Raw genomic sequence first — 24265 nt, forward strand, 5'->3', positions numbered from 1 at the left:
AGACCCAGGAGGTGAAGCCGTGGGAGCTTCTTGCCCTGAACAAGTCTGCTCCAAGGGAGAGGAGGCTCCCCAAAGTCCTGCCTGGCTTGGTGGGGAGCAGCTCCAGAGCATCGCCCGGGGACTCCGTGACACCCAGCCTTTGTGCAGCTTCCCGGGCAGAGGGGTCCCCTGGCCTCCCCCCTTCCTGGGTTCGCCTGTTACCTGCTCAGTGACTCTCCCTCCAGCCAGTCTCCCATCCCCCAGTGCAGATCGTCCTCCCAGGCCAACCCCCCCCTCAGCATTCACAGCCCCCAGTAAGAACCATCCCAGTTCCTCACAGGCAGGATTATCCCCTAGAGGGGGAGGCCTTGGGGGCCAGAGCGAGGGGACTCCCTGAGGGGCCCACGACAGAGACAGATGTGCTGAGGCTCAGAGAGGTGCGGCTCCAGGAGGTGGAGGGGCTGGACCCCCAAGAAGGGCTGTTGCACTGAAGGGGGTTCCCCCCATGGACCGCACGTCACAGGGGGTCCCAGGGAAATTAGGGGTGTGCAGGTCCTGGGGGAATCGCCAGTTTTGGGGGCTGGGGGGGTCCCAAGGGAATTGGAGGTCCTGGCGGAATTGGGGGCATGGGGGAATCAGGGCTTTGGGGGCCCAGGGGATTGGAGAGGTGACAAAGTTGGGGATTTTTGTGGTGGTTTACATGAATAGTGTGTGTGCCTCAGTTTCCCTGTGTGCTGTGTGTTTAACAAGGTGGTGGGAGAGGGTTTGTTGTTGCAGGGGACCAGGTGTGACCTCGCCTAGCAGCCAGAACCCCCAGACCACGGCCTGGTGACGGGGAACCCCAACAACTGGTGACCTGGACCCCAGCTTGGCCGTCAGCTAGTTCCAGCCAGAGGGAACAAAGGCAGGAGGAGAGAGGGGCCCTGGGACGGAGGACAAAGGCCAGGGGAGGATCTTCTGGGGCCAGAGGTAGCAGATGCCCGGCTGGGAATGGGGGGGCTCAGGACTGGGGGGAGGGAGCAGGCAGAGCCCCCCTGGATGCAGGGAGACTTGTATGTGCCAGGCTGCAGGAGGCCAGGGCAGATGCCAGAGTTTCCTGACACTGGATAAACCCTCCTGTGTTATGCTGGGCTAGAGATGGCGCGGGGGTTATCCCCGCTGGGAGCGGGCAGACGTGGGGGACATGACTCCCTCTGGGAGCGGGGAGATGGGGGGGCGTTATCCCCTCTGGGAGCGGGGAGAAGGGGGGGCGTTATCCCCTCTGGGAGCGGGGAGATGGGGGGTGTTACTCCCTCTGGCTGCGGGGAGATTGGGGGGGCATTATCCCCTCTGGGAGCGGGGGGGGCATGACTCCCTCTGGGAGCGGGGAGATGGGGGGGCATTACTCCCTCTGGGAGTGGGAGGGGGCGTTATCCCCTCTGGGAGCGGGGAGATGGGGGGGCGTTATCCCCTCTGGGAGCGGGGAGATGGGGGGTCATGACTCCCTCTGGCAGCGGGGAGATGGGGGGGCGTTATCCCCTCTGGCAGCGGGGAGATGGGGGGGCGTTATCCCCTCTGGGAGCGGGGAGATGGGGGGGCCGTTACTCCCTCTGGGAGCGGGGAGATGGGGGGGGCGTTACTCCCTCTGGCAGCGGGGAGATGGGGGGACGTTATCCCCTCTGGGAGCAGGGAGATGGGGGGGCGTTATCCCCTCTGGCAGCAGGGAGATGGGGGGGCGTTACTCCCTCTGGCAGCAGGGAGATGGGGGGGCGTTACTCCCTCTGGGAGTGGGGAGATGGGGGGGGCGTTATCCCCTCTGGGAGCGGGGAGATGGGGGGCGTTATCCCCTCTGGGAGCAGGGAGATGGGGGAGTGTTACTCCATCTGGGAGCGGGGAGATGGGGGGGCGTTATCCCCTCTGGGAGCGGGGAGATGGGGGGGCGTTACTCCCTCTGGCAGCGGGGAGATGGGGGGGCGTTACTCCCTCTGGGAGCGGGGAGATGGGGGGCGTAATCCCCTCTGGCAGCGGGGAGATGGGGGGGCGTTACTCCCTCTGGGAGCGGGGAGATGGGGGGGCGTTATCCCCTCTGGCAGCGGGGAGATGGGGGGGGCGTTATCCCCTCTGGGAGCAGGGAGATGGGGGGGCGTTACTCCCTCTGGCAGCGGGGAGATGGGGGGGCGTTACTCCCTCTGGGAGCGGGGAGATGGGGGGGCGTTATCCCCTCTGGCAGCGGGGAGATGGGGGGGCGTTACTCCCTCTGGGAGCGGGGAGATGGGGGGGCGTTACTCCCTCTGGCAGCGGGGAGATGGGGGGGCGTTACTCCCTCTGGCAGCGGGGAGATGGGGGGACGTTATCCCCTCTGGGAGCAGGGAGATGGGGGGGCGTTATCCCCTCTGGCAGCAGGGAGATGGGGGGGCGTTACTCCCTCTGGCAGCGGGGAGATGGGGGGGCGTTACTCCCTCTGGGAGTGGGGAGATGGGGGGGCGTTATCCCCTCTGGGAGCGGGGAGATGGGGGGGCGTTATCCCCTCGGGCAGCGGGGAGATGGGGGGCGTTATCCCCTCTGGGAGCGGGGACATGGGGGGGCGTTACTCCCTCTGGGAGCGGGGAGATGGGGGGCGTTATCCCCTCTGGGAGCAGGGAGATGGGGGAGTGTTACTCCCTCTGGGAGCGGGGAGATGGGGGGGCGTTATCCCCTCTGGGAGCAGGGAGATGGGGGGGGCGTTATCCCCTCTGGGAGCGGGGAGATGGGGGGGCGTTACTCCCTCTGGGAGCGGGGAGATGGGGGGCGTTATCCCCTCTGGGAGCAGGGAGATGGGGGAGTGTTACTCCCTCTGGGAGTGGGGAGATGGGGGGGCGTTATCCCCTCTGGGAGCGGGGAGATGGGGGGGGCGTTATCCCCTCTGGGAGCGGGGAGATGGGGGGGCGTTACTCCCTCTGGGAGCGGGGAGATGGGGGGCGTTATCCCCTCTGGCAGCGGGGAGATGGGGGGGCGTTACTCCCTCTGGCTGCGGGGAGATTGGGGGGGCATTATCCCCTCTGGGAGCGGGGAGATGGGGGGTGTTACTCCCTCTGGCTGCGGGGAGATTGGGGGGGCATTATCCCCTCTGGGAGCGGGGGGGGCATGACTCCCTCTGGGAGCGGGGAGATGGGGGGGCATTACTCCCTCTGGGAGTGGGAGGGGGCGTTATCCCCTCTGGGAGCGGGGAGATGGGGGGGCGTTATCCCCTCTGGGAGCGGGGAGATGGGGGGTCATGACTCCCTCTGGCAGCGGGGAGATGGGGGGGCGTTATCCCCTCTGGCAGCGGGGAGATGGGGGGGCGTTATCCCCTCTGGGAGCGGGGAGATGGGGGGGCCGTTACTGCCTCTGGGAGCGGGGAGATGGGGGGGCGTTACTCCCTCTGGCAGCGGGGAGATGGGGGGACGTTATCCCCTCTGGGAGCAGGGAGATGGGGGGGCGTTATCCCCTCTGGCAGCAGGGAGATGGGGGGGCGTTACTCCCTCTGGCAGCGGGGAGATGGGGGGGCGTTACTCCCTCTGGGAGGGGGGAGATGGGGGGGCGTTATCCCCTCTGGGAGCGGGGAGATGGGGGGCGTTATCCCCTCTGGGAGCAGGGAGATGGGGGAGTGTTACTCCATCTGGGAGCGGGGAGATGGGGGGGCGTTACTCCCTCTGGGAGCGGGGAGATGGGGGGTCGTTATCCCCTCTGGGAGCAGGGAGATGGGGGGGGCGTTATCCCCTCTGGGAGCGGGGAGATGGGGGGGGCGTTACTCCCTCTGGCAGCGGGGAGATGGGGGGGCGTTACTCCCTCTGGGAGCGGGGAGATGGGGGGCGTTATCCCCTCTGGCAGCGGGGAGATGGGGGGGCGTTACTCCCTCTGGGAGCGGGGAGATGGGGGGGCGTTATCCCCTCTGGCAGCGGGGAGATGGGGGGGCGTTATCCCCTCTGGGAGCGGGGAGATGGGGGGGCGTTACTCCCTCTGGCAGCGGGGAGATGGGGGGGCGTTACTCCCTCTGGCAGCGGGGAGATGGGGGGGCGTTACTCCCTCTGGGAGCAGGGAGATGGGGGGGCGTTACTCCCTCTGGGAGCGGGGAGATGGGGGGGCGTTACTCCCTCTGGGAGCGGGGAGATGGGGGGCCGTTACTCCCTCTGGCAGCGGGGAGATGGGGGGGCGTTACTCCCTCTGGCAGCGGGGAGATGGGGGGACGTTATCCCCTCTGGGAGCAGGGAGATGGGGGGGCGTTATCCCCTCTGGCAGCAGGGAGATGGGGGGGGCGTTACTCCCTCTGGCAGCGGGGAGATGGGGGGGCGTTACTCCCTCTGGGAGCGGGGAGATGGGGGGCGTTATCCCCTCTGGCAGCGGGGAGATGGGGGGGCGTTACTCCCTCTGGGAGCGGGGAGATGGGGGGGCGTTATCCCCTCTGGCAGCGGGGAGATGGGGGGGCGTTATCCCCTCTGGCAGCGGGGAGACGGGGGGGGCGTTATCCCCTCTGGGAGCAGGGAGATGGGGGGGCGTTACTCCCTCTGGCAGCGGGGAGATGGGGGGGCGTTACTCCCTCTGGGAGCGGGGAGCCCTCTGGGGGAGCCATTGAGGGTTTGGGGGGTCTGAGGGGGTTGAGGGGTCTGGGGGAGCCATTGAGGGTTTGGGGGGTCTGGGGTGGAGCCATTGAGGGTTTGGGGGTCTGGGGGAGCCATTGAGGGTTTGGGAGGTTCGGGCGGTCTGGGGTGGAGCCATTGAGGGTTTGGGGGGTCTGAGGGGGTTGAGGGGTCTGGGGGAGCCATTGAGGGTTTGGGGGGTCTGAGGGGGTTGAGGGGTCTGGGGGAGCCATTGAGGGTTTGGGGGGTCTGGGGGTGGAGCCATTGAGGGTTTGGGGGGTCTGGGGGTGGAGCCCTTACTTGGCAGTGGGGTCGTACTCAGACCAGATGCGTTTGAATTCATCCAGGTGGTGGGGGCCCAGGATGGACCAGTCCCGGGTCAGGTAGTCGAAATTGTCCATGATCACGGCCACAAAGAGGTTAATTATCTGGGGGGGGGCAGAGGTCAAGCAGTGAAAGGAGGGGGGGCAGGGTCCCCAAGGGGAGGACATCTCGTGCCCATGCAGCATGGGGGGCACTGGGGGTTATGGCAGATCTGAGAGTTAAGGGGGCAAATGACCCCCAGGAAAGGGGAGTAGCAGAGCTTGGCGACCAGGGGCCTGGGGGGGGAGGCGGGGTTGGTGCCCATGGAACATGGGGGGCCCTGGGGCCTCTGGCGGATGGCAGAGGGTCCCATGGGGGTACAGGGGGCTCCAGTGAATGGCAGAGGGCCCCACGGGGGGTACAAGGGGCCACAAGGGGCTCTGGTGGATGGCAGGGGGTCCCATGGGGGGTGCAGGGGGCTCCGGTGGATGGCGGGGGGGCACAGGGGGATCCGGCAGAGGGGGGATCTCACAGGGAGCTCTGGGGGATGGGGGGGTCCCACGGGGGACACAGGGGGCTCTGGGGGATGGGGGGTCCCACGTGGGACACAAGGGGCTCCGGTGGGGGGGCCCCACGGGGACACGGGGTTCCGGGGGATGGCCCCACAGGGGGCTCCGGCGGACGGGGGGCCCCACGGGGACACAGGGGGCTCTAGGGGATGGCCCCACAGGGGGATCCAGGGGACGGGGGGTCCCACGGGGGACACAGGGCTCTGGGGGACAGGGGGTCCGACGGGAACACAGGGGGCTCCGGAGGACGGGGGGCCCCATGGGGGACACGGGGCTCCGGCAGATGGGGGGCCCCACGGGGGACACAGGGGTCTCCGGAGGACGGGGGGCCGCATGGGGGACACAGGGGGCTCCGGCAGATGGGGGGCCCTATGGGGGACACAGGGGGCTCCGGTGGAGGGGGGCCACATGGAGTTCCGGGGGATGGCCCCACACGGGGCTCTGGGGGACGGGGGGTCCGACGGGAACACAGGGGGCTCCGGAGGACGGGGGGCCCCATGGGGGACACAGGGGGCTCCGGCAGATGGGGGGCCCCATGGGGGACACAGGGGGCTCTGGGGGATGGGGGGCCCCACGGGGACACCGGGGGCTCTGGGGGGTGGCCCCACAGGGGGCTCTGGCGGGGGCGTGGGGAGCTCACCAGGAAGGCGCAGAGCATGAAGAAGCTGATGAAGTAGACGATGGCGAAGTGGCTCCCGCAGGCGAATTCCTCGCCGGGCCCCACGTCCGACTCGGGGTGGCAGCGCTTCCCGGGCAGGCTGGCCAGCATGATCTCCTGCCAGGCCTCCCCCGTGGCGCACCTGGGGGGCAGGGAGGTCAGCCGGGCCCTGTCCAGCCCCACAGCGCCCGCTGCCCCATGGCACCCTCCAGCATCCCACCCAGCCCCATGGCAGCCGGCCCCACTCAGCCCCATGGGACCCTCCAGCACCCCGCCCAGCGCCATGGGACCCTCCAGCATCCCGCCCAGCCCCATGGCAGCCGGCCCCACTCAGCCCCATGGGACCCTCCAGCATCCCGCCCAGCGCCATGGGACCCTCCAGCATCCCGCCCAGCCCCATGGCAGCCGGCCCCACTCAGCCCCATGGGACCCTCCAGCACCCCACCCAGCGCCATGGGACCCTCCAGCATCCCGCCCAGCCCCATGGCAGCCGGCCCCACTCAGCCCCATGGGACCCTCCAGCACCCCACCCAGCGCCATGGGACCCTCCAGCATCCCGCCCAGCCCCATGGCAGCCGGCCCCACTCAGCCCCATGGGACCCTCCAGCATCCCGCCCAGCCCCAAGGGATCCTCCAGCATCCCGCCCAGCCCCATGGCAGCCGACCCCACTCAGCCCCATGGGACCCTCCAGCATCCCGCCCAGCCCCAAGGGATCCTCCAGCATCCCACCCAGCCCCATGGCAGCAGGCCCACCCAGTCCCATGCGACCCTCTAGCATCCCGCCCAGCCCCGGGGCACCTGGCCCCACCCAGCCCCATGGCACCCTCCAGCATCCTGCCAAGCCCCATGGCAGCTGGCCCACCCAGCCCCACGGTACTCCCCAGCCCCACCCAGCCCCATGGCACTCCCAGCACCTGGCCCAGCTCACGGCACTCCCAGCACCCAGTCCGCCCAGCCCCACAGCATCACCCAGCCCCATGGCGCCCCCAGCCCTGCCCGAAGGTGGAGAGTTGGGGCATCAGGGGAGAGTTGGGGAGATGGTGGAGCTCCGGGGTGGAGTTGGGACATTGGGGACCTCAGGGGGGAAGTTGGGGAGATGGCAGAGTCCTGGGGGGAGTTGGGGCCTCAGGGGCCCCCAGGGGGAGTTGGGGCATCAGGGCTCACCAGGGGAGGGGGGGAGTTTGGGGCATGGCAGATCCCCAAGGGGGATTTGGGGTGTCAGGGCCCCTGGGGGGAAGTTGCTGTGTCTGGGGCTCCCGAGGTGGAAGTTGGCACAGCAGAGCCCCAGGGGGGAGCTGGGGAGATGGCAGAGCCCCAGAAGGAGTGGGGATGTTGGGGCCCTTGGGGGGAGTTGGGGTGTCAGAGACCCCTGGGGGAGTTGGGGAGCTGGCAGAGCCCCAGGGGGAGTACAGGTGTCAGGGCTGTCATAAACAGATAGTTAAGGGTTAATAGAACAGGAGTACGTCAGGTCTCTTTTGCCTGGAAAGGGTTAACAAGCTCAGCGAGCCTGGCTGTCACCTGAGCAGAGGAGCAATCAGGGGACAGGAGACTTTCAAATCTTCAGGGAGGGAAGTTCGTGTGTGCGCTGTTAGTTTGTGTTTGTGTGTGTGCTGTTAGTGTCTGGTGGTTGTTCTCTCTGGGTTCTGAGAGTGACCAGACGTGCACCCAGGTTTCTCTCCAATCTCCCCGATACAGGCTCTTACGTGCTCAGAATAGTGAGTACGAGGTAGACAAGGCGAGTTAGGCTTATGTTTGTTTTCTTTATTTGCAAATGTGTATTTGGCTGGAAGGATTTTACTTTGTACTTGTATCCTTAGGCTGGGAGGGTGTTCCCAGTGTCTAGAGCTGAAGGACCCTGTAACATATTCCATCTTAAATTGACAAAGATAATTTTTACTGTTTTTCTTTCTTTAATTAAAAGCTTTTCTTGTTTAAGAACCTGATTGTTTTTTTATTCTGGTGAGACCCCAGGGGACGGGGTCTGGATCCACCAGGGAGCTGGTGGGGAGAAAGGAGGGAAGGGGGAGAGAGAGGCTAATTTCTCTCTGCGTTAGGGTTACTGTCTCTCTCAGGGAGAGTCTGGGAGGGGGAGAGAGAAGGAGGGGGGAAGGTGGATTTTCCTCTCTGTTTAAGATTCAAGGAGTTTGAATCACAGTGATCTTCCAGGGTAACCCAGGGAGGGGAAGCCTGGGAGAGGCAACGGTGAGGGAAAGGGTTTACTTTCCTTGTGTTAAGATCCAGAGGCTCTGGGTCTTGGGGGTCCCCGGGCAAGGTTTTGGGGGCACCAGAGTGTACCAGGCACTGGAATTCCTGGTTGGTGGCAGCGCTACAGGTTCTAAGCTGGGATTGAGCTTAGAGGAATTCATGCTGGTACCCCATCTTTTGGACGCTAAGGTTCAGAGTGGGGGATTATACCATGACAGCACCCTAGGGGGAAGTTGGGGCATCAGGGGCCCCCAGGGGAGTGGGGAAGGTAGTAGAGCCCCAGGGGGAGTTGGGGCATCAGGGGCCCCCAGGGGAGTGGGGAAGGTAGTAGAGCCCCAGGGGGAGTTGGGGCATCGGGGGCCCCAGGGGGAGTGGGGGAGGTGGCAAAGCCCCAGGGGGAGTTGGGGCATCAGGGGCCCCCAGGGGAGTGGGGAAGGTAGTAGAGCCCCAGGGGGAGTTGGGGCATCGGGGGCCCCAGGGGGAGTGGGGGAGGTGGCAAAGCCCCAGGGGGAGTTGGGGCATCAGGGGCCCCCAGGGGAGTGGGGAAGGTAGTAGAGCCCCAGGGGGAGTTGGGGCATCGGTGGCCCCGGGGGGAGTGGGGGAGGTGGCAGAGCTCCAGGGGGAGTGGGGGCGTCAGGGGCCCCAGAGGGAGTGGGGGTCCCGGGGGCCGCGTGCTACCTGAAGAGCAGCAGCACAGCCTGGGGGAAGGTCTGGAAGTTGTTGTTGCGGTTGATCTGCGTCCCGTCCTGCAGCGCCACTTTGCCGAAGATCTGAAACACCCCAGGACGTCACCGGGGGCGGGGACACCCCAAAGGGGGCCCAGCGCCCCCCCCAGCGCCCCACCACCCCCACCCTTCCTGCTCCCCATTGCCCCGCAGGTTGGCTCTCCTGAGCTCCCTGCCCCTCCGTGCCAGGCAGAGACACGTGTACGATACACAACTGGAGCCCTAAGCACAGTGGAGGCACATGCGTGTGCATGTGTTGCACACTCATGGGCTGCACAGGGGTGTGTGTTGCACAACTGGGGTTTCTATGGGTCTGATCGTGATAGATACGATTGTGGCCCAGAACTAGGTGTGCGAAGCACACTCTAGCGTGCACTGGCAGACACGGCACCTGAGACAGACACAGCACGATGTGCGTGTGCCAAAGGTACCCTCTGGTGCAAGTCGCACAATCAGCCATGCACAAGTGTGTGACGCATGCTCACGAGTGGGCTGCAGACTCAGAGGTGGGCACAAGTCTGCCATGTATGCTCCAGTGTTTCTCGCTCGGCCCTAGCCTTCCACAAACATGCCATGCGTGCTTTGGTGCATGTTGCACATGCAGGGCAGTGTGCTGCAGCCTTGCACATGTGCTCGACTCACACTCAGGCGTGTCTCAGAGGCACCCCCAGCAGTTCACTCTTGTGGGGGCATGCAAGACCCACATGGACCAGTGCACTAGTGTGTGCATTGCACATGCACAGCCGTGCAAGGCTCCTCCCCCGCTCACCTGCATGCCAATGACGGCGTAGATGAAGAAGATCATGGCGATCAGCAGGGCGACATAGGGCAGGGCCTGTGGAGAGACACGGGGGGGTCAGAATATGGTGGGGTCACAGCCCCCCCATTCAGCCCCTACTGACTCCACCAGGGCTGCTCCCAGCATGCCCAGCTCCAGCAAACCCCGGTTCCCAGCATGCATTGCTCGATCTGGGCGGCCCCCAGGGGTGCCAAGCAGTGCATGCTGGGAAGGGGGGGTCTCTGGGGGAATCCAGCCAGCAAGGAGCGTGAGGGCCTCTCCCTCAGGTGTACCCCCATACCCCTGCCTGTACCCCCTAATTCCCCCTGGGAGTACCCCATCCCTCCATGGCTGTACCCCCATAACCTCTGGGGTGTATATCCCATCCCAATGGGTTTATCCCCATAGCACCCTGGGTGTATACTACATCCCCCCATGGGTGAACCCCCATAACCCCTGGGGTGTACCCCTCATGCCCCCTGGGAGTACCCCGATAACCCCCAGGGTGTACACACCATCCCCCTATGGGTGTACCCCCATAACCCCCGGGGTGTACATGCCACCCCCCCGGGTGAACCCCCATAACGCTGGGTTGTACTCCTCATGCCCCCTGGGAGTACCCCCATAACCCCCAGGTGTGCCCCTCATCCCCCCATCGGTGTACCCCCATAAACCCCGGGTGTACACCCCTCATCCCTGTGACAAAGTGGAAACGGTTTTAACGTTTCCTCTCAACACTGTGTGCCTCAGTTTCCCCTCCGTGTTACTCCAGTCCGTAGGTGGGGGGACGAGCGTGTGTGACTTGTGCAGCGACCCCCCAGAGGGCAGATGTGACCTGAGTGGCCAACACCCCATCTCCTGGCACTGGAGGGCTGGGCCCCCTCCTCTGCTAGGACCAGCCGCCGGTACTGGTGCAGCCCAGGGGCCCTGCTGGCCCGGGCAAGCGGGGAGCCGGCGGGGCTGGGGCTGGGGCTGGGGCTGGGGCTGGGCAGTCTGCGCTTTGGGACTCGGGGGGGGGTTCAGGGGCACCAGGCCCCAGGCCCCCCCGACGGACTTCCTGCTCCCGGTGCCCCACGCGGGCTGTGCAGTGGGGGGCTGGACCCCGGGACACCCCCCCAGCCCTGCCTGGCCCCCCGCCACACCTGGAAGGACTTGATGAAGGTCCAGAGCAGCGTGCGGATCCCCTCGCCTTTGCTGAGCAGCTTCACCAGCCGCATGACGCGGAAGAGGCGGAAGAAGGTGATGGAGATGCGGGAGCTGTCCTCCGAGCTCTGTGGGGCAGGGCGGGGCAGGGGGGTCACGGCGCCCCACGGCAGCCGCCTCGCCGACCCCCACGGCAGCTGCCTCGCTGACTCCCACGGCAGCTGCCTCGCCGACCCCCTCGCAGCCCCCTCGCCGACCCCCACGGCAGCTGCCTCGCCGACCTCCTCGCTGACCCCTCGCCGACCCCCACGGCAGCCGCCTCGCCGACCCCCTCGCCGACCCCCACGGCAGCTGCCTCGCCGACCCCCTCGCCGACCCCCACGGCAGCCCCCTCGCCGACCCCCACGGCAGCTGCCTCGCCGACCCCCTCGCCGACCCCCACGGCAGCTGCCTCGCTGACCCCCTCGCTGACCCCCACGGCAGCTGCCTCGCCGACCCCCTCACTGACCCCCTCGCCAACCCCCACGGCAGCCCCCTCGCTGACCCCCTCGCCGACCCCCACGGTAGCTGCCTCGCCGACCCCCTCGCAGCCCCCTCGCCGACCCCCACGGCAGCTGCCTCGCCGACCTCCTCGCTGACCCCTCGCCGACCCCCACGGCAGCCGCCTCGCCGACCCCCACGGCAGCTGCCTCGCCGACCCCCTCGCCGACCCCCACGGCAGCTGCCTCGCCGACCCCCTCGCCGACCCCCTCGCCGACCCCCACGGCAGCCGCCTCGCCGACCCCCATGGCACCTGTTTGCCGACCCCCTCACTGACCCCCACGGCAGCTGCCTCGCCGACCCCCTCGCTGACCCCCACGGCAGCTGCCTCGCCGACCCCCTCGCTGACCCCCTCGCAGCCCCCTCGCCGACCCCCACGGCAGCTGCCTCGCCGACCCCCTCGCCGACCCCCACGGCAGCTGCCTCGCTGACCCCCTCGCTGACCCCCACGGCAGCTGCCTCGCCGACCCCCTCACTGACCCCCTCGCCAACCCCCACGGCAGCCCCCTCGCTGACCCCCTCGCCGACCCCCACGGCAGCCCCCTCGCTGACCCCCTCGCCGACCCCCACAGAAGCCACCTTGCCGACCCCCTCGCTGACCCCCTCACCGACCCTCTCGCTGACCCCCACGCCGACCCCCACGGCAGCCCCCTTGCTGACCCCCTCGCAGCCCCCTCGCCGACCCCCTCGCCGACCTCCACGCTGACCCCCACGCAGCCCCCTCGCAGACCCCTCGCAGCCCCCTCGCCGACCGCCACGGCAGCTGCCTCACCGACCCCCTCGCTGACCCCCACGCCAGCCCCCTCGCTGACCCCCTCACTGACCCCCATGGCAGCCGCCTCGCCGACCCCCACGGCAGCCCCCTCGCTGACCCCCACGGCAGCCCCCTCACCGACCCCCTCACTGACCCCCATGGCAGCCGCCTCGCCGACCCCCACGGCAGCCCCCTCGCCGACCCCCACGGTAGCCCCCTCACCGACCCCCTCACTGACCCCCATGGCAGCCGCCTCGCCGACCCCCACGGCAGCCCCCTCGCCGACCCCCACGGCAGCCCCCCATGGCAGCCGCCTCGCCGACCCCCTCGCCGACCCCCACGGCAGCTGCCTCACTGATCCCCACGGCAGCCCCCTCGCTGACCCCTCGCCGACCCCCTCGCCGATCCCCACGGCAGCTGCCTCACTGATCCCCACGGCAGCCCCCTCACTGACCCCTCGCCGACCCCCACGGCAGCTGCCTCGCCGACCCCCTCGCTGACCCCCACGGCAGCCCCCTCGCCGACCCCCTCGCCGACCCCCTCGCTGACCCCCACGGCAGCTGCCTCGCCGACCCCCTCACTGACCCCTCACCGACCCCCACGGCAGCCGCCTCGCTGACCCCCTCGCTGACCCCCTCGCCGACCCCCACGGCAGCCGCCTCGCCGACCTTCTCTCTGACCCTCTCGCTGACCCTCTCGCTGACCCCCACACCGACCCCCACGGCAGCCCCCTCGCCGACCCCCACGGCAGCCCCCTCGCTGATCCCCATGGCAGCCCCCTTGCTGACCCCCTCGCCGACCCCCACGGCAGCTGCCTCGCCGACTCCCTCGCCGACCCCCACGGCAGCCCCCTCGCTGACCCCCTCGCAGCCCCCTCGCTGACCCCCTCGCCGACCCCCACGGCAGCCGCCTCGCCGACCCCCTCGCCGACCCCCACGGCAGCCGCCTCGCCGACCCCCTCGCCGACCCCCACGGCAGCCCCCTCGCCGACCCCCACGGCAGCTGCCTCGTCGACTCCCTCACCGACCCCCACGGCAGCCGCCCCGCCGACCCCCTCGCCGACCCCCACGGCAGCTGCCTCGCCGACCCCCTCGCCGACCCCCATGGCAGTCGCCTCGCTGATCCCCTCACTGACCCCGCCAGCCCCTCACCTACCGTGCCAGTTGCCTTGCCGACCCCCATGCCGGCTTTGCCAACCCCCCCATCCCCCATGCCAGCCCCTTGCTGACCCCCACACCAGGCCCCACAGCCAGCCCACAATTCCCTCCAACATCCCCTCTGCACCCCCCACATCTTGTCCACCTCCAGAGCCTCATCTGGCTCTGGCCCCTAGTCCCGTGGGGGGGATCCAGGGCGTTACCTCTCCGACATGGCCGCCATTCTAGTGGGGGCATGGAGTTGTGAGGAGGAGGAGGAGGAGGATGAAGCCATGCGACACGGCGTCCACCAGGAAACAACCCCAGGAGAGATGAGAGACAGAAACCGACGTGGGGAGATGGACAGATGGACACATGGGGTGGGGGGGGGGATGGACAGAGGGGCAGGTATTTCTCCAGCATGTTCCACTCCCGTGGATTCCCAAACAGACCCCTGGCGCTGTGACAAGCAGCCCCCCTGGGCGGGGCATGGGGGCTGTTCACATGGGGAACCCTTCAGGGTGGGGTGTGGGGGCCAATCACACGGAGACCCCACTGGGGCAGGGCACAGGGGCCGATCACACGGTGACCCCTCTGGGGCGGGGGCTGATCGCATGAGGACCCCTCTAGGGCAGGGCACAGGGGCCGATCACACAGGGACCCCTCTGGGGCGGGGCGTGGGAGCTGATCACACGGGGACCCCTCCGGGGCGAGGTGCAGGGGCCAATCACACGGGGACCCCACTGGGGCGGGGGCCGATCGCATGAGGACCCCTCTAGGGCAGGGCGCGGGGGCCGATCACACGGGGACCCCTCCGGGGTGGGGTGCAGGGGCCAATCACACGGGGACCCCACTGGGGCGGGGGCCAATCGTATGAGGACCACTCTAGGTTAGGGCGCAGGGGCCGATCACACGGGGACCCCTCTGGGGCGGGGCGTGGGAGCCGATCACACGGGGACCCCTCCGGGGCGGGGCTGGGGGCTGATCACATGGGGACCACTCCGAGGTGGGGAGCAGGGCCAATCACATGGGGACCCCTCCGGGGTGGGGCACGGGGGCCGATCACACGGGGACCTGGGGCAGGGGCTGATCGTACGAGGACCCCTCCAGGGCGGGGCGCAGGGCCAATCACACGGGGACCCCTCCAGGGCGGGGCGCGGGGGCTGATCACACGGGGACCCCTCTGGGGCGGGGCACAGGGGCCATTCACGCAGGGACCCCTCCAGGACGGGGTGCGGTTCACACGGGGACCCCTGTGGGGTGGGGGCACGGGTGCTGTTCACATGGAGATCCCTCCAGGGCAGGGTACGGTTCACATGGGGACCCCTCTGGGGAAGGGTACGGGGGCCGATCACACAGGGACCCCTCCGGGGCAGGGAACGGGGGCTGTTCACGCGGGGACCCCTCCGGGGTGGAGTGCGGTTCACACGGGGACACCTCCGGGGCGGGGCGCGGGGGCTGTTCACATGAGGACCCCTCTGGGGCGGGGTGTGGTTTATACGGGGACCCCTCCAGGGTGGGGAGTGGGGACCAATCACACGGGGACCCCTCCGGGGTGGGGCGAGGCGAGGGGGCCGATCACACGGGGACTGATCACACCGGGACCCCTCTGGACCCAGGCAGGGGCTGATTCTCCAGTGCTGGGGTGTGACTTGGGTGCCGGGGTACCCGCCCTGGATTTGGGGTGAAGCGGGGGCACTTACATTGACCTCAGTGACGGCGATGTCCACCACGCTGCCCACCACGATCAGCGCATCGAAGGTGTTCCAGGCGTCGCAGAAATAGTGCTGGGAACAGGGCGGGGGGGGTCAGCCGGGCAGGACCCACCCCCTCACACAAGGCCCTGCCACTCACACAAGGGCCCCCCCCCCGTCATGCCAGGCCCCGCCCCTCACACAAGGCCCCGCCCCTCACACAAGGCCCTGCCACTCACACAAGGCCCCGCCCTGTCATGCCAGGCCCCGCCCCATCATGCCAGGCCCCGCCCCTCACACAAGGCCCCGCCCCTCACACAAGGCCCTGCCACTCACACAAGGGCCCCCCCCCGTCATGCCAGGCCACGCCACTCACAGAAGGCCCCGCCCTGTCATGCCAGGCCCCGCCCCCGTCGTGCCAGGCCCCGCCCCAGGCCCCGCTGGCCCCGCCTACCCGGGGTTTGAAGGCGATGATTTTCAGCACCATCTCCACGGTGAAGAGGCCGGTGAAGACCATGTTGAGCAGGTCCATGACGTAGTTGAAGGGCTGCGACTGCTCGTAGTGCTGGGGGGGGAGGGGTGCAGGGTGAGAGGGGAAAGCCCCGCCCCTAGACAGACAGGCCACGCCCCTCCCCGATGAAAGGACAGGCCCCTCCTCCTCACCCCAGGCTCCGCCCCTTGCCCAGGCCCCACCCCCAAGCCAGGCCCAGCCCCAGCGCAGACCCTGCCCCCAGCCCCGCCCCTATCCAGGCCCCGCCCCAGCGCAGACCCTGCCCCCAGCCCCGCCCCACGGGCAGCACCTGCACGGCCAGGGCGATGGTGTTGAGCAGGATGAGCAGGAACATGCCGTACTCGAAGGCCGAGCAGTTCACGGCCGCCCACACCCGGTGCTGGTGCCGGTTCTTGGGGATGTAGCGCCGCAGCGGCTGGGCCTTCAGCGCGTACTCCACACACTGCCGCTGCGGGGGGAGTCTTCTGAGCCGTGCCCCACACCTGGCCCCCTCTGAGCCGTGCCCCACAGCCAGCCCTGCCCGCCCCCCTCTGAGCCGTGCCCCACACCCGGCCCCCTGAGCCGTGCCCCACAGCCAGCCCTGCCCGCCCCCCTCTGAGCCGTGCCCCACAGCCAGCCCTGCCCGCCCCCCTCTGAGCCGTGCCCCACACCCGGCCCCCTCTGAGCCGTGCCCCACAGCCAGCCTTGCCCACCCCCCTCTGAGCCGTGCCCCACACTCAGCCCCCTCTGAGCCATGCCCCACACCCGCCCCCCTCTGAGCCGTGCCCAACACCCAGCCCCCTCTGAGCCGTGCCCCACAACTGGCCCCCTCTGAGCCGTGCCCCACAGCCAGCCCTGCCCGCCCCCCTCTGAGCCGTGCCCCACACCCAGCCCCCTCTGAGCCGTGCCCCACAGCCAGCCCTGCCCGCCCCCCTCTGAGCCGTGCCCCACACCCAGCCCCCTCTGAGCCGTGCCCCACACCCGCCCCCGCTGGCCCCCCTCTGAGCCGTGCCCCACAGCCAGCCCTGCCCGCCCCCCTCTGAGCCGTGCCCCACACCCGGCCCCCTCTGAGCCGTGCCCCACACCCGCCCCCGCTGGCCCCCCTCTGAGCCATGCCTTACACTCGGCCTTCCCCACCCTTCTGAGCTGTGCCCCACACCTTCCCCCACCAGCCCCCCGCTGAGCCGTCCCTCCCACAGAGCCCCACCTCCACGCCTGGTTCCCCAGCTGAGCAGTCCCTCCATGCCCCACCCCACGCACTGCATCTTGGGGGATGGGGTTGGGGCAATGGGGTACCCCACACCCTGCCCCCGAACCAGGCTCCCCTCCCCCACACTTGCCACACTGGGGATAGGGGCACGGGCATAGGTACAGGGTGAAAACCTGGGATGAGAGTGGGGGTGGGGGGGGGAACAGGCGCCTAGATAAGAAAAAGCCCCAAATATTGGGACTGACCCTATAAAACCGGGACATCTGGCCGCCCTGGACAAGTACCTGGATCCTATCCTGCTCGTCTGGGCGTGGAAGGTGATGGGGGGCTGGGGAGGGCTTTGGGAGGCTGGGGGGCAGGCCGTGGGGCAGTACCTGGTTCTTGTCCAGCTCGCAGTTGTGGTACTCCTGCTCGCCCTGGGCGCGGAAGGTGATGGGGGACTGGGGAGGGCTGTGGGAGGTTGTGGGGCAGGCGGGGGGCAGTACCTGGTTCTTGTCCAGCTCGCAGTTGTGGTACTCCTGCTCGCCCTGGGCGCGGAAGCTGATGGAGGGCTGGGGAGGGCTGTGGGAGGTTGTGGGGCAGGCGGGGGGCAGTACCTGGTTCTTGTCCAGCTCGCAGTTGTGGTATTCCTGCTCGCCCTGGGCGCGGAAGGTGATGGGGGGCTGGGGAGGGCTGTGCGAGGTTGTGGGGCAGGCGGGGGGCAGGCGGGGGGCAGTACCTGGTTCTTGTCCAGCTCGCAGTTGTGGTACTCCTGCTCGCCCTGGGCGCGGAAGGTGATGGAGGGCTGGGGAGGGCTGGGGAGGGCTGTGGGAGGTTGTGGGGCAGGCGGGGGGCAGTACCTGGTTCTTGTCCAGCTCGCAGTTGTGGTACTCCTGCTCGCCCTGGGTGCGGAAGGTGATGGACGGCTGGGGAGGGTTGTGGGGCAGGCGGGGGGCAGGCGGGGGGCAGTACCTGGTTCTTGTCCAGCTCGCAGTTGTGGTACTCCTGCTCGCCCTGGGCGCGGAAGGTGATGGAGGGCTGGGGAGGGCTGTGGGAGGTTGTGGGGCAGGCGGGGGGCAGTACCTGGTTCTTGTCCAGCTCGCAGTTGTGGTACTCCTGCTCGCCCTGGGCGCGGAAGGTGATGGGGAGCTGGGGAGGGCTGTGCGAGGTTGTGGGGCAGGCGGGGGGCAGGCGGGGGGCAGTACCTGGTTCTTGTCCAGCTCGCAGTTGTGGTACTCCTGCTCGCCCTGGGCGCGGAAGGTGATGGGGGACTGGGGAGGGCTTTGGGAGGTTGTGGGGCAGGCGGGGGGCAGGCGGGGGGCAGTACATGGTTCTTGTCCAGCTCGCGGTTGTGGTACTCCTGCTCGCCCTGGGCGCGGAAGGTGATGGAGGGCTGGGGAGGGCTGGGGAGGGCTGTGGGAGGTTGTGGGGCAGGCGGGGGGCAGTACCTGGTTCTTGTCCAGCTCGCAGTTGTGGTACTCCTGCTCGCCCTGGGTGCGGAAGGTGATGGGGGGCTGGGGAGGGCTGTGGGAGGTTGTGGGGCAGGCGGGGGGCAGTACCTGGTTCTTGTCCAGCTCGCAGTTGTGGTACTCCTGCTCGCCCTGGGTGCGGAAGGTGATGGGGGGCTGGGGAGGGCTGTGGGAGGTTGTGGGGCAGGCGGGGGGCAGTACCTGGTTCTTGTCCAGCTCGCAGTTGTGGTACTCCTGCTCGCCCTGGGCGCGGAAGCTGATGGAGGGCTGGGGAGGGCTGTGGGAGGTTGTGGGGCAGGCGGGGGGCAGGCGGGGGGCAGTACCTGGTTCTTGTCCAGCTCGCAGTTGTGGTACTCCTGCTCGCCCTGGGCGCGGAAGGTGATGGAGGGCTGGGGAGGGCTGTGGGAAGCTGTGGGGCAGGCGGGGGGCAGTACCTGGTTCTTGTCCAGCTCGCAGTTGTTGTACTCCTGCTCGCCCTGGGCGCGGAAGGTGATGGGGGGCTGGGGAGGGCTGTGGGAGGTTGGGGGGTAGGCGGGGGGCAGTACCTGGTTCTTGTCCAGCTCGCAGTTGTGGTACTCCTGCTCGCCCTGGGCGCGGAAGGTGATGGAGGGCTGGGGAGGGCTGTGGGAGGTTGTTGGGCAGGCGGGGGGCAGTACCTGGTTCTTGTCCAGCTCGCAGTTGTGGTACTCCTGCTCGCCCTGGGCGCAGAAGGTGATGGGGGACTGGGGAGGGCTGTGGGAGGTTGTGGGGCAGGCGGGGGGCAGTACCTGGTTCTTGTCCAGCTCGCAGTTGTGGTACTCCTGCTCGCCCTGGGTGCGGAAGGTGATGGAGGGCTGGGGAGGGCTGTGGGAGGTTGTGGGGCAGGCGGGGGGCAGGCGGGGGGCAGTACCTGGTTCTTGTCCAGCTCGCAGTTGTGGTACTCCTGCTCGCCCTGGGTGCGGAAGGTGATGGAGGGCTGGGGAGGGTTGTGGGGCAGGCGGGGGGCAGGCAGGGGGCAGTACCTGGTTCTTGTCCAGCTCGCAGTTGTGGTACTCCTGCTCGCCCTGGGCGCGGAAGGTGATGGAGGGCTGGGGAGGGCTGTGGGAGGTTGTGGGGCAGGCGGGGGGCAGTACCTGGTTCTTGTCCAGCTCGCGGTTGTGGTACTCCTGCTCGCCCTGGGTGCGGAAGGTGATGGAGGGCTGGGGAGGGCTGTGGGAGGTTGTGGGGCAGGCGGGGGGCAGGCGGGGGGCAGTACCTGGTTCTTGTCCAGCTCGCAGTTGTGGTACTCCTGCTCGCCCTGGGCGCGGAAGGTGATGATGACGAAGCCCACGAAGATGTTCATCATGAAGAAGGCGATGATGATGATGTAGACGATGAAGAAGATGGAGATCTCCACCCGGTAGTTGTAGATGGGGCCCCGGTTCTCCCCGTTGGCGTCGATCGCCTTGTACAGGAGGCTGGGGGGCGGGGGGGGGGTGAGATGGGGACCCCCAGGGATCCCCCAGCTCCTCCCACTCCCCATGCCCCCCATTTCCCCACCCTCCAGCTCCCCTGGGACCTGCCAGCTCCCTCTCACTTTCCCCAGCCCCCGAGTCCCAGGTTCCCCTGCTCCCCAGCCCCCGGTCGCCCATCTGCCCCTGGCCCCCCCCCGGCCCCTCATCTCCCCGGCCCCCGGGCGCACCTGGGCCAGCCCTCGAAGGTGGAGACGGTGAACAGGGCCATCATGCCGGACAGGACGTTGTCGAAGTTGAAGTCACTGTTGTGCCAGATCCGGTCACGCACCATGGGGTGCCCCACGTCCCCGTCCTTGTACACGATGAACGTGCCCCTGGGGGGCGGGCAGGCGGGCATCAGCGGGGGGGGACCCCGATGTGCCAACCCCCGGCCTGGTCACCCTGACAGCTAGAGCCCCCGCATCCCTCCAGCCTGAGCCCCCCTGGACTGGTCACCCCGACAACCAGAGCCCCCGCATCCCTCCAGCCTGAGCCCCCTGGACTGGTCACCCCGACAACCAGAGCCCCCGCATCCCTCCAGCCTGAGCCCCCTGGACTGGTCACCCCCGACAACCAGAGCCCCCGCATCCCTCCAGCCTGAGCCCCCCTGGACTGGTCACCCCGACAACCAGAGCCCCCGCATCCCTCCAGCCTGAGCCCCCCTGGACTGGTCACCCCGACAACCAGAGCCCCCGCATCCCTCCAGCCTGAGCCCCCTGGACTGGTCACCCCGACAACCAGAGCCCCCGCATCCCTCCAGCCTGAGCCCCCCTGGACTGGTCACCCCGACAACCAGAGTCCCCGCATCCCTCCAGCCTGAGCCCCCTGGACTGGTCACCCCGACAACCAGAGCCCAGCCCCCCCGGCCTGAGTCCCCCCCAAGCTGGTCACCATGACAACCAGAGCCCCAGAACCCCTGACAACCTGAGCCCCCCTGGACTGGTCACCCTGACAACCAGAGCCCCCGCATCCCTCCAGCCTGAGCCCCCTGGACTGGTCACCCCGACAACCAGAGCCCCCGCATCCCTCCAGCCTGAGCCCCCCTGGACTGGTCACCCCGACAACCAGAGTCCCCGCATCCCTCCAGCCTGAGCCCCCTGGACTGGTCACCCCGACAACCAGAGCCCTGCCCCCCCCAGCCTGAGTCCCCCCCAAGCTGGTCACCATGACAACCAGAGCCCCAGAACCCCTGACAACCTGGGCCCCCCCCCCCCGACTGGTCATCCCGACAGCCAGAGCCCCAGCACCCCCCTGGCCTGGTAACCCTGACAACCAGAGATCACCCCTCCCCCGACCTGGTCACCCCGACAACCAAAGCCCTGCCCCCCCGGCCTGAGTCCCCCCAGCCTGGTCACCCCGACAACCAGAGCCCAGCACCCCCTGGCCTGAGCCCCCCCCAGCCAGTTACCCCAACAACCAGAGCCCCAGCACCCCCCCCAGCCAGTCACCCCAACAACCAGAGCCCCAGCATCCCCCCGGTCTGAGCCCCCCCAGCCTGGTCACCCTGACAACAGCCCAACCCCGTGACACCCGGCCCCTAATCTCAAACCCCAAACTCTGACCTCCGGCCCAGCCCCCCTGAATCCCAGCAACCAGCTCCTGATCCCAGCGCCTACCCACGACCCCCTGATCCCGGAAGCAGCTGGGCGGGGGTTGAAGGAGCGGGGGGGGGGGGCGGAGAGGTCCCTGGCTGGGCAGGGGGTGAAGGAGCTGGGGGATCCTTGGCTGGGGCGGGGGGGAATGAGCCAGGGGGGGCCTTGGCTGGGGGTGAAGGAGGCAGGGGCGTGGAGGGGTCCCTGGTTGGGCAGGGGGTAAGGAACTGGGGGGGTGGGGGGTCTTTGGCTGTGGGTGGGTGAAAGAGCCGGGGGGGCCCTGGCTAGGCGGGGGGTGAAGGAGCCGGGGGGGTGGGGGGTCCTTGGCTGTGTGGGGGGCAAGGAGCCAGGGGGGTCCCTGGCTGGGGGGGCGGTGAAGGAGCTGGGGGGATGCCCTGGCTGGGCGGGGGGTGAAGGAGCCGGGGGGGTGGGGGGTCCTTGCCTGGGGGGGGGGAAGGAGCCGGGGGCGGGGGACTGTGATGTTATTGATATGAACTGGGACCATATATCAGAGGGTAGCCATGTTAGTTGGATCTGTAAAAGCAGCAAAGAATCCTGTGGCACCTTATAGACTAACAGACGTTTTGGAGCATGAGCTTTCGTGAGTGAATACCCACTTCCTGAGATGCATGTAGTGGACATTTCCAGGGGCAGGTATATATATGTGTGCTAGCAAGCAAGCTAGAGATAACGAGGTCAGTTCAATCAGGGAGGATGAGGCCCTGTTCTAGCAGTTGAGGTGTGAAAACCAAGGGAGGAGAAACTGGTTCTGTAGTTGGCAAGCCATTCACAGTCTTTGTTCAGTCCTGAGCTGATGGTGTCAAATTTGCAGATGAACTGAAGCTCAGCAGTTTCTCTCTGAGGTCTGGTCCTGAAGTTGTTTTGCTGCAGGATGGCCACCTTAAGGTCTGCTATAGTGTGGCCAGGGAGGTTGAAGTGCTCTCCTACAGGTTTTTGTGTATTGCCATTCCTAATGTCTGATTTGTGTCCATTTATCCTTTTCCGTAGCGACTGTCCAGTTTGGCCGATGTACATAGCAGAGGGGCATTGCTGGCATATGATGGCGTATATTACATTGGTGGACGTGCAGGTGAATGAACTGGTGATGGTGTGGCTGATCTGGTTAGGTCCTGTGATGGTGTCGCTGGTGTAGATATGTGGGCAGAGTTGGCATCGAGGTTTGTTGCATGGATTGGTTCCTGAGCTAGAGTTACTATGGGGCACTGTGCAGTTACTGGTGAGAATATGCTTCAGGTTGGCCTGTAGGAGAACACTTCAACCTCCCTGGCCACACTATAGCAGACCTTCACGTGGCCATCCTGCAGCAAAAAAACTTCAGGACCAGACTTCAAAGAGAAACTGCTGAGCTTCAGTTCATCTGCAAATTTGACACCATCAGCTCAGGATTGAACAAAGACTGTGAATGGCTTGCCAACTACAGAACCAGTTTCTCCTCCCTTGGTTTTCACACCTCAACTGCTAGAACAGGGCCTCATCCTCCCTGATTGAACTGACCTCGTTATCTCTAGCTTGCCTGCATATATATACCTGCTCCTGGAAATGTCCACTACATGCATCTGATGAAGTGGGTATTCACCCACGAAAGCTCATGCTCCAAAATGTCTGTTAGTCTATAAGGTGCCACAGGATTCTTTGCTGCTGGGACCATATAGAACATGGTTTGCAACCAAGGTCCTGTAGTGGCACCAAATCCTATGTAAAGGGGGTCATATCAGGTGTCTAGGAGCAGGTTCTGGGTTGCTGGTTAGGATGAAGCTGTCTGTGTGTCTGTAGCATTGTGTAGTTGAAGTTAGTATTGGCTCTATACTGTCTGTATTTCAGACTTGTGCTGTGTTACTGGGTGACACCCCAGACAAGTTGGTGTTAGCTCTGCCTAGCCTGCTTGATGGCCCATTAAGGACCATCGGCTACACAACTGACCCATTGAGAGGAGGCAGATCCGCCTTGTGACTCAGCAGGGTGTGCAGGGACTGGCCCATGTGACTCCAGACTCCATGTTGCTGTAATTTTCCACAGTAAGAACCAAGAAGTGTTCTTACACCTGGAAGAGCCTATATAAGGCTGATGCCTCATCTTCATCTGGTCTTCAATCCTGCTTCTTACCTCTGGAGGGACTTTGCTACAAACTGAAGCTCTGCACAAAGGACTGAATGACCCGTCCCAGCGGGGCATGTTCTCCAGAGACTTGATTTGACCCTGCAGTTTACTCCATCCCTGCTACGAGCCTGACCCAAGGACTCTGCCATCGCTGGATGGAATTGATTCCATGTCACCAATTCTAGCTCTCAGCTCTACCTTTTTCCCTTTATGAATAAACCTTTAGATTTTAGATTCTAGAGGGTTGGCAACAGCGTGATTTGTGGGTAAGATCTGATGTGTGTATTGACCTGGGTCTGGGGTTGGTCCTTGGGGATCGAGAGAACCTTTTTCTTTTACTGGGGTGTTGGTTTTCATAACCATTCACCCCAGGACGGGTGGGACTGGAGGTGATACGGGGAGACTGGAGTGTCTAAGGAAATTGCTTGTGTGACTTGTGGTTAGCCAGTGGGGTGAAACCGAAGTCCTTTTTGTCGGGCTGGGTTGATTTGCCTTAGAGGTGGAAAACCCCCAGCCTGGGGCTGTGACTGCCCTGTTTAAGCAATTGGTCCTGAATTGGCACCTCAGTTGGGTCCCACCAGAACTGCATCGTCACAGGGACGTACTTGCATTCCTCCGGTGTGTGCTTGGCTGAGTGGGGGGCAAAGGAGCCGGGGAGGTGGGGGGTCCTTGGCTGGGTTGGGGGGGAAGGAGCTGGGGGGGGTCCCTGGCTGGGCAGGGGGTGAAGGAGCTGGGGGGGGGGACGTACTTGCATTCCTCCGGTGTGTGCTTGGCTTCGTCCGTGCAGCTGTAGAATTTGCCCTGGGGAGAGCCGTGGGGCTGGGTTCAGACCCCCGCCCCGCCCTTGCCTACCCCACATAACCCCCAACACCTTCT

General features: G+C 66.8%; 1 protein-coding gene across 1 annotated transcript in view; it reads right to left on the minus strand.

The window, feature by feature from the left end:
• CACNA1F (calcium voltage-gated channel subunit alpha1 F) overlaps positions 1–24265 on the minus strand; it is an 81210-nt gene that overhangs the window by 13311 nt on the left and 43634 nt on the right. Inside the window, exons 23-34 of the mRNA XM_030548246.1 lie at positions 24138–24190; positions 19868–20014; positions 19442–19643; positions 15860–16018; positions 15514–15624; positions 15069–15152; positions 13590–13610; positions 10935–11063; positions 9784–9849; positions 8968–9059; positions 6066–6225; positions 4854–4981 (exon numbers count right to left, since the gene is read on the minus strand). Of these exons, the coding sequence (XP_030404106.1) occupies positions 4854–4981; positions 6066–6225; positions 8968–9059; positions 9784–9849; positions 10935–11063; positions 13590–13610; positions 15069–15152; positions 15514–15624; positions 15860–16018; positions 19442–19643; positions 19868–20014; positions 24138–24190 (1352 nt within the window). The remainder of the gene's footprint in view (positions 1–4853; positions 4982–6065; positions 6226–8967; positions 9060–9783; positions 9850–10934; positions 11064–13589; positions 13611–15068; positions 15153–15513; positions 15625–15859; positions 16019–19441; positions 19644–19867; positions 20015–24137; positions 24191–24265) is intronic.

Source organism: Gopherus evgoodei, unplaced genomic scaffold (genome assembly GCF_007399415.2).
Source record: "Gopherus evgoodei ecotype Sinaloan lineage unplaced genomic scaffold, rGopEvg1_v1.p scaffold_91_arrow_ctg1, whole genome shotgun sequence".
NCBI lineage: Eukaryota > Metazoa > Chordata > Testudines > Testudinidae > Gopherus > Gopherus evgoodei.